The following is a 10,816-nucleotide window of genomic DNA, read 5'->3' as shown; positions in this document are numbered from 1 at the left end:
TTGGAGTAGAGAATGACACGGGGAAAAAATCTGTCCCTGCCACCGCCTCGACCCCGGCCCACCATCCTCTGCACCGCCCCGTCACTGCCGTTCCCTTCACCGCCCCGTCACCGACATCCCTTTCAGAGCCCCGTCACCGCCACTGCCATCCCATTCACCGCCCCGTCACCGTCCCCGCTGCATCCATATAAGCCTTAGTACTGTAATATTTAGCTTATTCCTTTCTTATAAATCAAAGTTGCTGCTGCTGCTGAACTAGAGAAAGAGATGTTCAGCTGGCAGGGCTTTGTTTATAAATTTTTATCAACACAACTAATATACTACTTTATCCTAAAGCAAAAAATAAATAAATAGAATTTTTTTTCTACCTTTGTTGTCTGGTTTCTGCTTTCCACATCTTCTCATTCAATTCCTTCCATTCACTGTGTGTCTTCTCTCTGCGTCTTCCATTTGCTGTTACTGTGCCTCTCCCTTCACCCCCACCCCCCCAATTGGTCTAGCACCCATCTTCTTCCCTCCACTCCCCCATAGTCTGGCATCTGTCTTCTTCCCATTCTGTCTTCCACATTTCCCTTCAGGGTCTGTTCCTCTCCACCCTCCTTCAATGTCTGTCCTATTCCTTTCCACCACCACCCTTCCCTCCCTCCTTTACTATCTGTTCCTTTCTACCACCCTTCAGCTCCTCTCGCGTGGCCTATCTATCTACCTTCCTCCCTCTTATTTTCATGGCACGTTACAATGTAATTTGTGCAAGCCACTGGAGCCTGCGAGCTCGGTCCCTGTCCCATCCCCACAAACCATCTCGCTTCTGTGCTTCTATTTTCCCCATTTCTAATATCTCCCCTATGTATCTGCCATTGCCCCCCCCCCCCTGTGTCTATATACCATCCCCATGGCATGTCCCCTTTATGTCTCTGTCCCTATGCCCCATGCACATAATTTCCCTTCTTTCTGTTACCTTCCTGTGTCCAGATTTCCCCTATCTTCCTCTTCCATACCAGTGTGTCTCTTCTTTTCAACCCCATCTAGCTTTTTTCCCTCTTTCTTCCCCCCCCCCCCCTGCTTCTAGCATCTGGCTCACATGCCTGTCCTTCCCTTTCTTTCCTGCTGTGGGTTTTTCTTTCCGTTTTCATCCCCTTGGCCCAGAATCCTTTTCCCTTTCAGTCCCTCCTTCCAGTTTGAGCCGGGAGCACGGGCGATCGCACGGTCCTTGCAGCCCCCACCTGCCTGCCCAATCGATCGTAGTGATTAGCCAGCTCTCTCCCTTCTCCTCACCTTAGTTTGCAGGCTTTCTTTTTCGGTGACCTGCACGCTTTCCCAAAGAGCCGCGCACGCGCGGTTGTTCAGTGTTCAATCTTCTGCTCTGCTGCAACTTCCTGTTTCAGGTTGCGTCAGAGCAGAAGATCAAAACTGAGCAGCAGCGGGTGCGCGGCTCTTTGATAGCGTGTGGGTCGCCGAAAAAGAAAACCTACAAACTATGGTGAGGAGAAGGGAGAGAGCTGGCTAATCACTAGGATCGATTGGGCAGGCGGGTGTGGGCTGCGGGGACCGCGCGATCCTTCATGCCTCACTGCGGGGACAAGACCATTCACCGCTCCACGGGGCGGTGAATGGCCTTGTCCCCGTCCCCGCAGCGACTGCTAGTTTTCGTTCCCCGTTTTGGCAGGTTACCCGCGGCTAAATGCGGTGGCCGCGGGTAAACTGCCACCTTGTCATTCTCTACTTTGGAGCAGGCATCTTTGGATCTCATAGTCTAGACCAGGGGTACCAAACTCAAATTGCATAAGAGGTCGAAATCTAGAACGCAGGCTTTTTTTTTTTTTTTTTTCATTAAGATACTTGCCCCCTCCTTTGATGCGCAGTGTAGGCCCCAGCGCTGGTGGCAGCACTGATATTCACATGACTTCTGCGCGCCAGCAAAGGAGGGGGTTAGTCTTAGTAGAAGTATAGGGATGCAACCTCTCCAACCCCACGCCAGCTACAAAATAAATAAAAAAGACTTTTCCTCTCTCAAATGTCACGCCCATCTTTAAGAAGGGATCAAGGGGTGACCCAGGAAACTACAGGCCTGTGAGCTTGACCTCGGTTCCGGGAAAGATGATGGAAGCACTGGTTAAGGACACAATCTGCGAACACATAGAAAACAATGGACAACTGAAGGCGAGCCAGCATGGCTTCTGCAAGGGAAGGTCGTGCCACACGAACTTGCTGTATTTCTTTGAGGGAATAAACAGCCAGATGGATAAGGGGGAATCCATAGACATCTACCTTGACTTCCAAAAAGCCTTCGACAAGGTACCTCACGAACGGCTACTTAAAAAGCTGTGGAACCACGGGGTGCAAGGAGATATCTACCGATGGATCAAACACTGGTTGGCAGGCAGGAAACAGAGGGTTGGAGTAAAGGGCCAATACTCAGACTGGCAATGGGTCACGAGCGGAGTTCCACAGGGGTCGGTGCTGGGACATCTCCTGTTCAATATATTTATTGACGACCTGGAGACGGGGACGAAATGTGAGGTTATCAAATTTGCTGATGACACCAAACTCTGCAGCAGGGTTAGAAGCACAGAAGACTGTGAAGACCTGCAAAGGGACCTAACGAGACTGGAAGAATGGGCAAAAAAGTGGCAAATGAGTTTTAACGTAGAGAAATGCAAGGTCATGCATGTAGGGAAAAAGAACCTGATGTTCAGCTACAAAATGGGGGGAATATTGCTAGGGTTGAGCAACCTTGAAAGAGACCTGGGGGTGATGGTGGACACAACATTGAAACCATCGGCGCAGTGTGCGACAGCCTCAAAGAAAGCAAACAGAATGCTGGGCATCATCAAAAAGGGTATCACAACCAGGATGAAGGAAGTCATCATGCCGCTGTATCGCGCAATGGTGCGCCCGCACCTGGAGTACTGTGTCCAGTACTGGTCGCCGTACCTCAAGAAGGACATGGCGGTACTCGAGGGAGTCCAGAGAAGAGCGACTAAACTGATAAGAGGTATGGAAAATTTTGCATACGCTGACAGGTTAAAAATGCTGGGGCTGTTCTCCCTGGAAAAGAGGAGACTTAGAGGGGACATGATAGAAACCTTCAAAATCCTAAAGGGCATAGAGAGAGTAGATAAGGACAGATTCTTCAAACTGTGGGGACCCACAACCACTAGGGGTCACTCGGAGAAATTGAAAGGGGACAGGTTTAGAACAAATGTTAGAAAGTTCTTTTTTACCCAAAGGGTGGTGGACACATGGAACATGCTTCCGGAAGAGGTGATAGGCCAGAGCACTTTACAGGGGTTCAAGGAAGGTTTGGATAGGTTCCTAGAGGATAGGGGGATTGAAGGGTACAGATAGAACTAGAGGTAGGTTATAAAAGTGGGCAAAAACCACTTCACAGGTCACGGACCTGGTGGGCCACCGCGGGAGCGGACCGCTGGGCGAGATGGACCTCTGGTCTGACTCAGTGGAGGCAACTTCTTATGTTCTTATGTTCTTTTAGGTCCTAGTTTAGGCTTGCTGTATAACACCAGCTTTGGCAGCATACATATTTCAAATCTGACATATTGTAATCACAAAATAGAAATTTTCTACCTTTTGTTGACTAGTCATTTTGCTTTTGGTCCCAGTTTCTCTTTCTGATTTTGTCTCTTCTAATTCTGTCAGCTGTCCCTTTTTTTTTTTTTCTTTTCCCTCTCCTTTTTTCTCTTGCTCCAATCCTTGTCTCCAATATATTGATTTTTCCCTTTCAACTTTCTCCTTTTTTTTTTCTTTTCTGCCTCTGTCCACTCAAATCTTGCCCTCTTTCTCATCCTTCTTTTTAAATTTTTAGTTACCTATTTTCCATCTTCTCTTATTCTGTAGCGCTCCCATTTCCCATCTCGCTCCTTTCCCAGCCTCCTATTTCCTTCTATCTCTCCTCTTGGTCCAACATTTTGCTCTGTCTTTTTTCTGTTGTTCTTCCCTCCCCCCTTGATGCTGAACAATGAGATGGAAGGAAAAGAAAAAAGAGATGCTGCATCTCTCTCTCTCTCTCTTCCACCCCCAGGCCTAACATTTCTCCATCCCCTTCCATCTCCAGATTCAAGTTATTTCCCTTTCTCTTCCCAACTGCCCTCATCTCATCTCTCCCCCTGTCTGCATGCCTCCCTCCCCCCCCCAGGTCCACCATTTCTCGCTTTTTCTTCCCAACGGTTCTCCCTTCAAGTATCTTTTTCTCCACATTACCCCAGGTCCAACCTCTCTCCCTTCATCTCGCTCTCTTCACAGCCCATCATGCCTTTCGCTCTGGCGCCGGTCCGATGTCGCTGCTGGGCTAGGAAATCTGCTGGCCTCAGCGATTTGGGTGTGCTGTGCGTGACTCCTCCTGCTGCTTTTTGCCTGCCGCGGTCTATCTGCAATGACGCTCAACTTCCTATTTCTGCCTGGGTGGACCGTGGCGGACGGAGGGCAGGAGGGGGAGCCATGAACAGCACTGCCGAGGCCGGTGGACTTTCCAGCGTGGCGGCATCAGACCAGCGCGGAGGGGAGGACACGCTGGGCTCAGAAGGGGAAGATTGGTAATGTTGCTGCGGGCCACATAAAAAGACCAAGCTGGCAGATTCAACTCGCGAGCCTTGTGTTTGACACGTGGTCTAGAGGGTCTTCCTTGTGGCTATCACTTTAACCTGGAGAGTTTTGGAGCTTCAGGCTCTTTCCTGCTGGGATCCAATCCTGCATATTACAGATTCTGCAGTGATTCTGCATACTGTTTCTTCCTTTCTTCCGAAGGTGGTTTCCGCTTTCTATGTGAATCGGGAAGTCCGGTTACCTGCGTTTGCTTTCTCTGGTATGAAGGACCAGGATTGGGTGCTACAGTCCCTAGTTTTGTTTTTTTTGCTGTGGTATTTGGAAGTTAGGCCAACCTTTTAAGGCTACCTTTGACACATGGATTTGCTTGGCCATTTGAGCAGCTTATGTGGTAGCTGGGAAGATCTCTCTCTTTCTCTCTCGTTCTCTCTCTCTCTCGTTCTCTCTCTCTCTCTCGTGTTCTCTCGTTCTCTCTCTCTCTCTCGTGTTCTCTCGTTCTCTCTCTCTCTCTCTCGTGTTCTCTCGTTCTCTCTCGTGTTCTCTCTCTCTCTCGTGTTCTCTCTCGTGTTCTCTCTCGTTCAGTTCGTCGTTCCCCCTCTCTCTTGTTTATTATCTTCTGCAGTTGTTCCTGGCTGCTTAAAGACTGACTGACAGGAATCCAGAGGAGCATGCTAAGTTGTAAGGTGCGATAAGGAGGGGGTAAAAACTTCAAAAATATGAGGCTTCCTACAGATCCTTGGCGGGAAGAAGTAAACAACCTACTGGTCCTGGAATAAAGTGAGGATTTACAAGAAAGATTAGCAAAAGTAAGAACCTAATCTTTTGTTAACTGGCTAATGCAGCTGAAAATTAGTGTTTAGTGTTGAACTGAAAAATGTTTTATTTTGGGGCCTTTCTAAGGGTGGAGTCTGCACTTACTTAGTTGAGTGCCAATATTCAGACCTTAAATGGCCAAGGTTACTGCATAAATAAGACCTATAATAGTCTGTTCTCTTTGTGGCAGCCTGTATCTGGTTAGGTGCTGGATATTGCACTTAATGGACTCTGTTAGCTGATGCCAGCTTTGCAAACCAATTTTCAAGTTTTTCGGTTTGATATACTGCTCAAAATACATCCTAAGTGGTTTACATAAAGCATTACTAAAAAGCATTTAAACAGGGAGGGGAGGGAGAAAATGGGAGTGAGATTAAACTGAAAACAGGATCTAGGTCTATACTCCATAGGCATCTTTAAAAAGAGAGGTTTTGCTTTAATGCTGAAGCCTGGACATGCGTACTGCTTGAGCGGCTTTGTCTTGGAAATACATTATTCCAAATTACGCTTTACTAAAGCTTTATACTCGCACCTTCCAGCATCCATACTATGTTTTAGTTTTACCTCCAACCTTAGGACTCCTGAGAAAGATGGTTAAGTTGAAACATGACCTGTGTTGGGTCTGTACATTTCAAGATACTGTTGATTGCATAGACAGCTGCATTGTTGTGCGAGATAATCCTGATCGAAGCCTGGACATGACCCAGCATTGAATTTCTGATATTAACATTGGCTGTGGTCAGCAAAACACTGAGTGCTGCCAGCTGAATATTGGGCCCTTCAACTTTTTTGTATTTTGCATTTTAAAATTTGGCTATTTATTTATTTTTATTTGTAGGACACCTTGGAAAAGGAGCCCATGAACAATGGTGAACTTTTGAGTCAAAGAGGTATGCACTTGTTCTGTTTAATGCTTTTATTTTCTTGTAACTAAGTCTCTTGGTTCTACAGAAAAATTTTAGAAAATATCTGGCTAATCTTCCATTTTTGAATGGCTGCGTGAACAATCTCTCTTTTAATTGCAGTCTTGTAGTCAAAAGCAATTAGAACTGATAGGGAAGGTGAAATTTTAATTAATTTTCTTTTGCTTGAGTCCTGCTAGACCAGTCTAAGGCATGCTCTTGAATACTACAGCTTGATGGGATTCTCCCTCTTTGCATTTATAGTTATTTGGACCCTTAGGGGCAAATTCTATAAATGATACCCCAACTGTAGGTGGCGGTAGGTGTCCTACCACCGTCTAACCAGCCAATTGGGGGACACCTCTTTATTTTTTAAAAAATTTTTTAAAAACATCCCGAGGAGGGTCGCCTACATTGTAGGTGTCTTTGCGAGCCTAGAGGCACGTAGGGCCGCCCAAGCTCGCCCAAGTCTAGGTATGGGCATGGTTTTGCCTGGAAGTGGCCTTGGGCGAGCTGAAGCAGCCCTAGGCATCTCCCTAGGGCTGCAAGAGGCACCTGAAATGAGGGCCAGCAAATTGCTGGCTTACATTTCAAATAAACGTGGCCAATGAACTAACCGTGCCCAGGGAATCTCCCTGCCGTGATTGGTTTAGCGGCTGCAGCAGGGAACCTCTCCCACTGCAAAGTCAGCTGGAGGGGGACCCGACAGTTGGGGGGGAGGGGGGATGACGGCTTGAGGGAGTGGGCATCACTCCTGCCATTTTTGGGGGGTTTGGGGAGGGAGGGAAGGGTCGTCAGGCTTCTTTTTTTTTGGGGGGGGGGGGGGGTAGATATTTTGTGTGTGTGTAATACACACAAAATATCTGTGCCATTTAAAAAAAAAACAACAACAAAAAACAAGCCGACCAGCAGTGACAGGAGGCTGCTTCTCCTGCGATTGAGTCAGCGAGTTTGCATGCAAATAATTTGCACCTCTGTGCAAATCATTTGCATGCAAACTTGATAGTGAATCAATCGCTGTTGTGAGTCGCTATCTTTGGTCTTGCAGTTCAGGATGGAATCATTGCATTCAATGATGGCTTCTGTTCAGCAAGGAGAATTTCTGACTGCTTTGGAACTGAAAGAGTCATACTTACACTTTCCTTTTTGGCTGTCTCACATGAGGTTCCTCTGTTTTGCTTTGAGTGCGAGGAGCTGTCAGGCCACAGGGTAGAGCTGAAAATTGATGATTTCCAGAATATGAAATCTGAGAAACTTCCTGTGGTAGGAAGGCCTGAGAAGTCAATCCCTGGTAATTTTAAGCAAAATATATAGAGGGGTTTTGAGGCAGATGGAGGCTTCAGAAGAAAAGGAGATCATTCGTTTCAAGTTTATTAAAAATTTGATATACCACCTTATTTATTTCAAGGTGGTTATACATTTTAAAATAGGGTAAAAACAGACAATACAATTTAACATAACTTTAACAAAAGTAGCATACAAGATTAGACAAAAAAATAACATACACGAATGGACAAACTGGTATGAATGGAAAAAAGGGAAGAACTACAATGGTTAAAGAAAAATAAGGTATAAAGGTATAAACAAAAGGGCGGGGTTAAAAGCAAGCAAGTCCAATATAAGCAGACTCAAAAAAAGATTTAAAAAAATGTTTTAAATCCTTAAAGGACACTCCCACTTGAAAGGCATCTTTGAAAAGAAATGTCTTAAGAAAAGATTTAAATTTCTCAATAAAAGAGTTTTATAAATGACACAGTGATGGAATGGGAAGCCAATGGGCTTTATCAGAAGAGAAGTTACGTGGTCAAATTTTCTGGCCTTGTAGATGACTTTTACTGCTGTGTTCGGGATTATTTAGCACCTCTCCAGACCGGCACAATTCACTGATGGGTAAATAGCTCACCATGACCAGCAGGTGGAGACTGAGAAAAAACTTTTGATTGTAATACAAGCAGCTATGCTTCCCCCTAATATAATTAGTCTGTTCTCAGTCTCCAGCAGGTGTGGTTAATTGTTGCCAGTCTTCCCCTGGTTCGTATAGAGCTGTTAGAAATTGTTTAGTGGCTGACTGAGCTTGGGGGGACCCTTTCAGGGATCCACCCGACCTTGGAGGGTGTCTCACTCGACTGGTCACAAGTTGAATCCCTCCCTCCACTTCCTCCACCTCCCCAAAATTAGAAAAGGTACATAGAGAGGTGACAAAAATGGTAAAAGGATGGTAAGAGGAAAGGTAAGCGACTAGGGTTCTTCAGCCTGTAGAAGAGATGGCTCAGGAGAGATATGATAGAGATCTATAAAATACCGAGTGGAGTGGAAAGGATAGATATGAATAACATGTTTACTCTTTCCCAAAATACTAGGACTAGTGAGCGCATAATGAAGCTAGGACTAGGGGGCATGTGATGTTTGTTTTCTCAACGTGTAATTTAAGCTCTAATTTGTTGCTGGAGAATGTGGTGAAATCAGTTAGCAGGGTTTAAAAGAAGGTTGCTGGAGAATGTGATGAAATCAGTTAGCAGGGTTTAAAAGAAGGTTTGGATAAATTCCTAAGACAAGTCTTTGCGCCATTATTGATGTGGCTGGGGAAATCTACTGCTTATTCGTTGAATAAGAGGCATAGCATCTGTTTTAACTTCTTGGGATCTTGCCAGATACTTGTAACTTGGATTGACCACTGTTGGAAACAAGATATTCTGTTAGGACTCTTCCAGATTCCATACTAGGTGTTCAATCCCAACCCGCACTCCGGGTGTTGCATAAATCTACATTTCCCTTTCAATATTCATGAGGGTTAGGGGCAGAGCCAGCCTATGAATATTAAAAAAACCGCAAATAACTTTATCCCAGGACAAGCAGACTTGCTTGAAGACCTTCAAGCTTGCGATTGGCTTACGCATGCCCCTCCCGCCTGACCTAGGGCATGCGTGGCCTCGGTTCTATGTTTTCCGCGGAGCCAGAAGCACTGTTCCCTTCACGCGATCTCGTTGTCCCTCTTGCACCGCGGCTTATTTGGTTAAGTACTTTCAGTTAAGTCGCTGTGCCTGCGTCTTCATTTTTCTTTTTTTTCCGTTCGAGTATTTTTGACCGGGTTCCCCGGTCTTGTTCTGGCCGCCTGGCCTCGCGGGGCCGCGGCAGTCCTTTGTTTTATGTTCTGGCCTCGTTCCGGGTTTAAAAACTGTACAAAGTGCAACCAGGTTATCTCTATCACTGACCCTCATCGCTGGTGTGTGAAGTGCCTGGGTGCGAAGCACCACGCTGAGTTGTGCCCACGTTCCGCGACTTTGCAACCGCGGGCTCTTCGACGGAGGGTGGCCAAGATTCTCCAACTCTTTGGCCCCATGGATCCTATGGGACAGGCCTCGAGCTCGGCCTCGGCGCCCTTGTTGGGTGCTTCGGCCTCGAAGTCCCCCTCGGCCTCGAATGCTCCGGCCTCGGCTACTCCAGTCTCTGGTAAGTCTCCTCTTTCCTCCTCAGATGTGCCGGCAAAGAAGCCTATCTCTGAGTCTCATGTGAGTGCCGCCTCGTCGGCATCTTTGAGACATCATTCTAAGCGTGCCCCCTCACATAGGGAATACTCTTCCTCAAGGTCGCCCCCGAAGGAGCGCACTGCTGCACCTACGATCCATTAGCCCTTGCTCTTGGTGCCCATGTTCGAGGATATGCTTAAGGCTATACTTACCACGCAGCTTTCCTCGGTGGTGATCCAACTAGTCCCGACCTCGACGCCCCTGACCTCGGTCTCGACCCAGCCTCAGTCTGAGAAGCCTGAGCGTCCTTCTCTTGTGTCTCGGGGCCGTGCCCACAAGACTCGTCGGGTTCCCTCGAGCGATTCTTCATCCCTCGAGTCCCCTGTGACTTTTTGAGGGTCCAGGACAGAGGCTTGCCCCTTATAAAAAGCTCCGGTCTTCGCTTCCCCTTTGGGGCAAATGCCAGCCTCTAAAGGGTCGTCTTTGAAACTTGTGGAGGAATTATCCTTTGCCTCGTCGTCTCTGAGGATCCACCAGTTGATTCCTCGGACTCCAGGCTCCTCCCCGGTCCACCTTGCAAGGGGTCGTTCCTCCACGCCCCCCAGACACTTTAGTTGAGCCTCTTCCATCTCCCATTCGCGGGATTCCGAGGCCCCGGTTCACTATTCGAGGGAAATTTCTCCCTCTTTCTCGGCTGCCCCCAGATGTCGCTCAGAGTCTCCTCGGGGGGGGGGGGGGATGAGTCTTCTTCTCGAAACTCCTCCTTTACTCGTTTCATCTCTGACATGGGTAGGGCCTTGAACCTGGACCTCCAGTCTGAGTCCCGTTATACCCAGGAATTCCTGGCAGAAATGGGTGTTGATCATTAGCCCCGTGAGGCTCTGCGATTGCCTTTGCACCAGCTTCTCCGGCAAACATTTCTCCGGAACCTGGAGACCCCCCCTATGCGGTCATGGCCATTCCCTCCAAGTTGGAGTCCCGCTACCGGACGATCCCGGTTAATGGGTTTGAGAGTTCTCAGCTTTCTCACCAGTCCTTGGTGGTTGAGTCTTCCTTGAAGTCTAACATCTTGAT

The 10,816-nt window shown here is 47.4% G+C and overlaps 1 protein-coding gene across 6 annotated transcripts in view; it reads left to right on the top strand.

The window, feature by feature from the left end:
• Positions 1-10,816, top strand: part of DDX4 (DEAD-box helicase 4) — a 340,193-nt gene that overhangs the window by 19,334 nt on the left and 310,043 nt on the right. For all 6 annotated transcript variants that reach the window (XM_033931141.1, XM_033931188.1, XM_033931180.1 and 3 more), the window contains one exon: positions 6,212-6,263. In XM_033931141.1, coding sequence (XP_033787032.1) covers positions 6,212-6,263 — 52 coding nt within the window. The remainder of the gene's footprint in view (positions 1-6,211; positions 6,264-10,816) is intronic.

This window comes from Geotrypetes seraphini, chromosome 1, assembly GCF_902459505.1.
Source record: "Geotrypetes seraphini chromosome 1, aGeoSer1.1, whole genome shotgun sequence".
NCBI lineage: Eukaryota > Metazoa > Chordata > Amphibia > Gymnophiona > Dermophiidae > Geotrypetes > Geotrypetes seraphini.
This window is presented reverse-complemented; position numbering and strand designations above follow the sequence as displayed.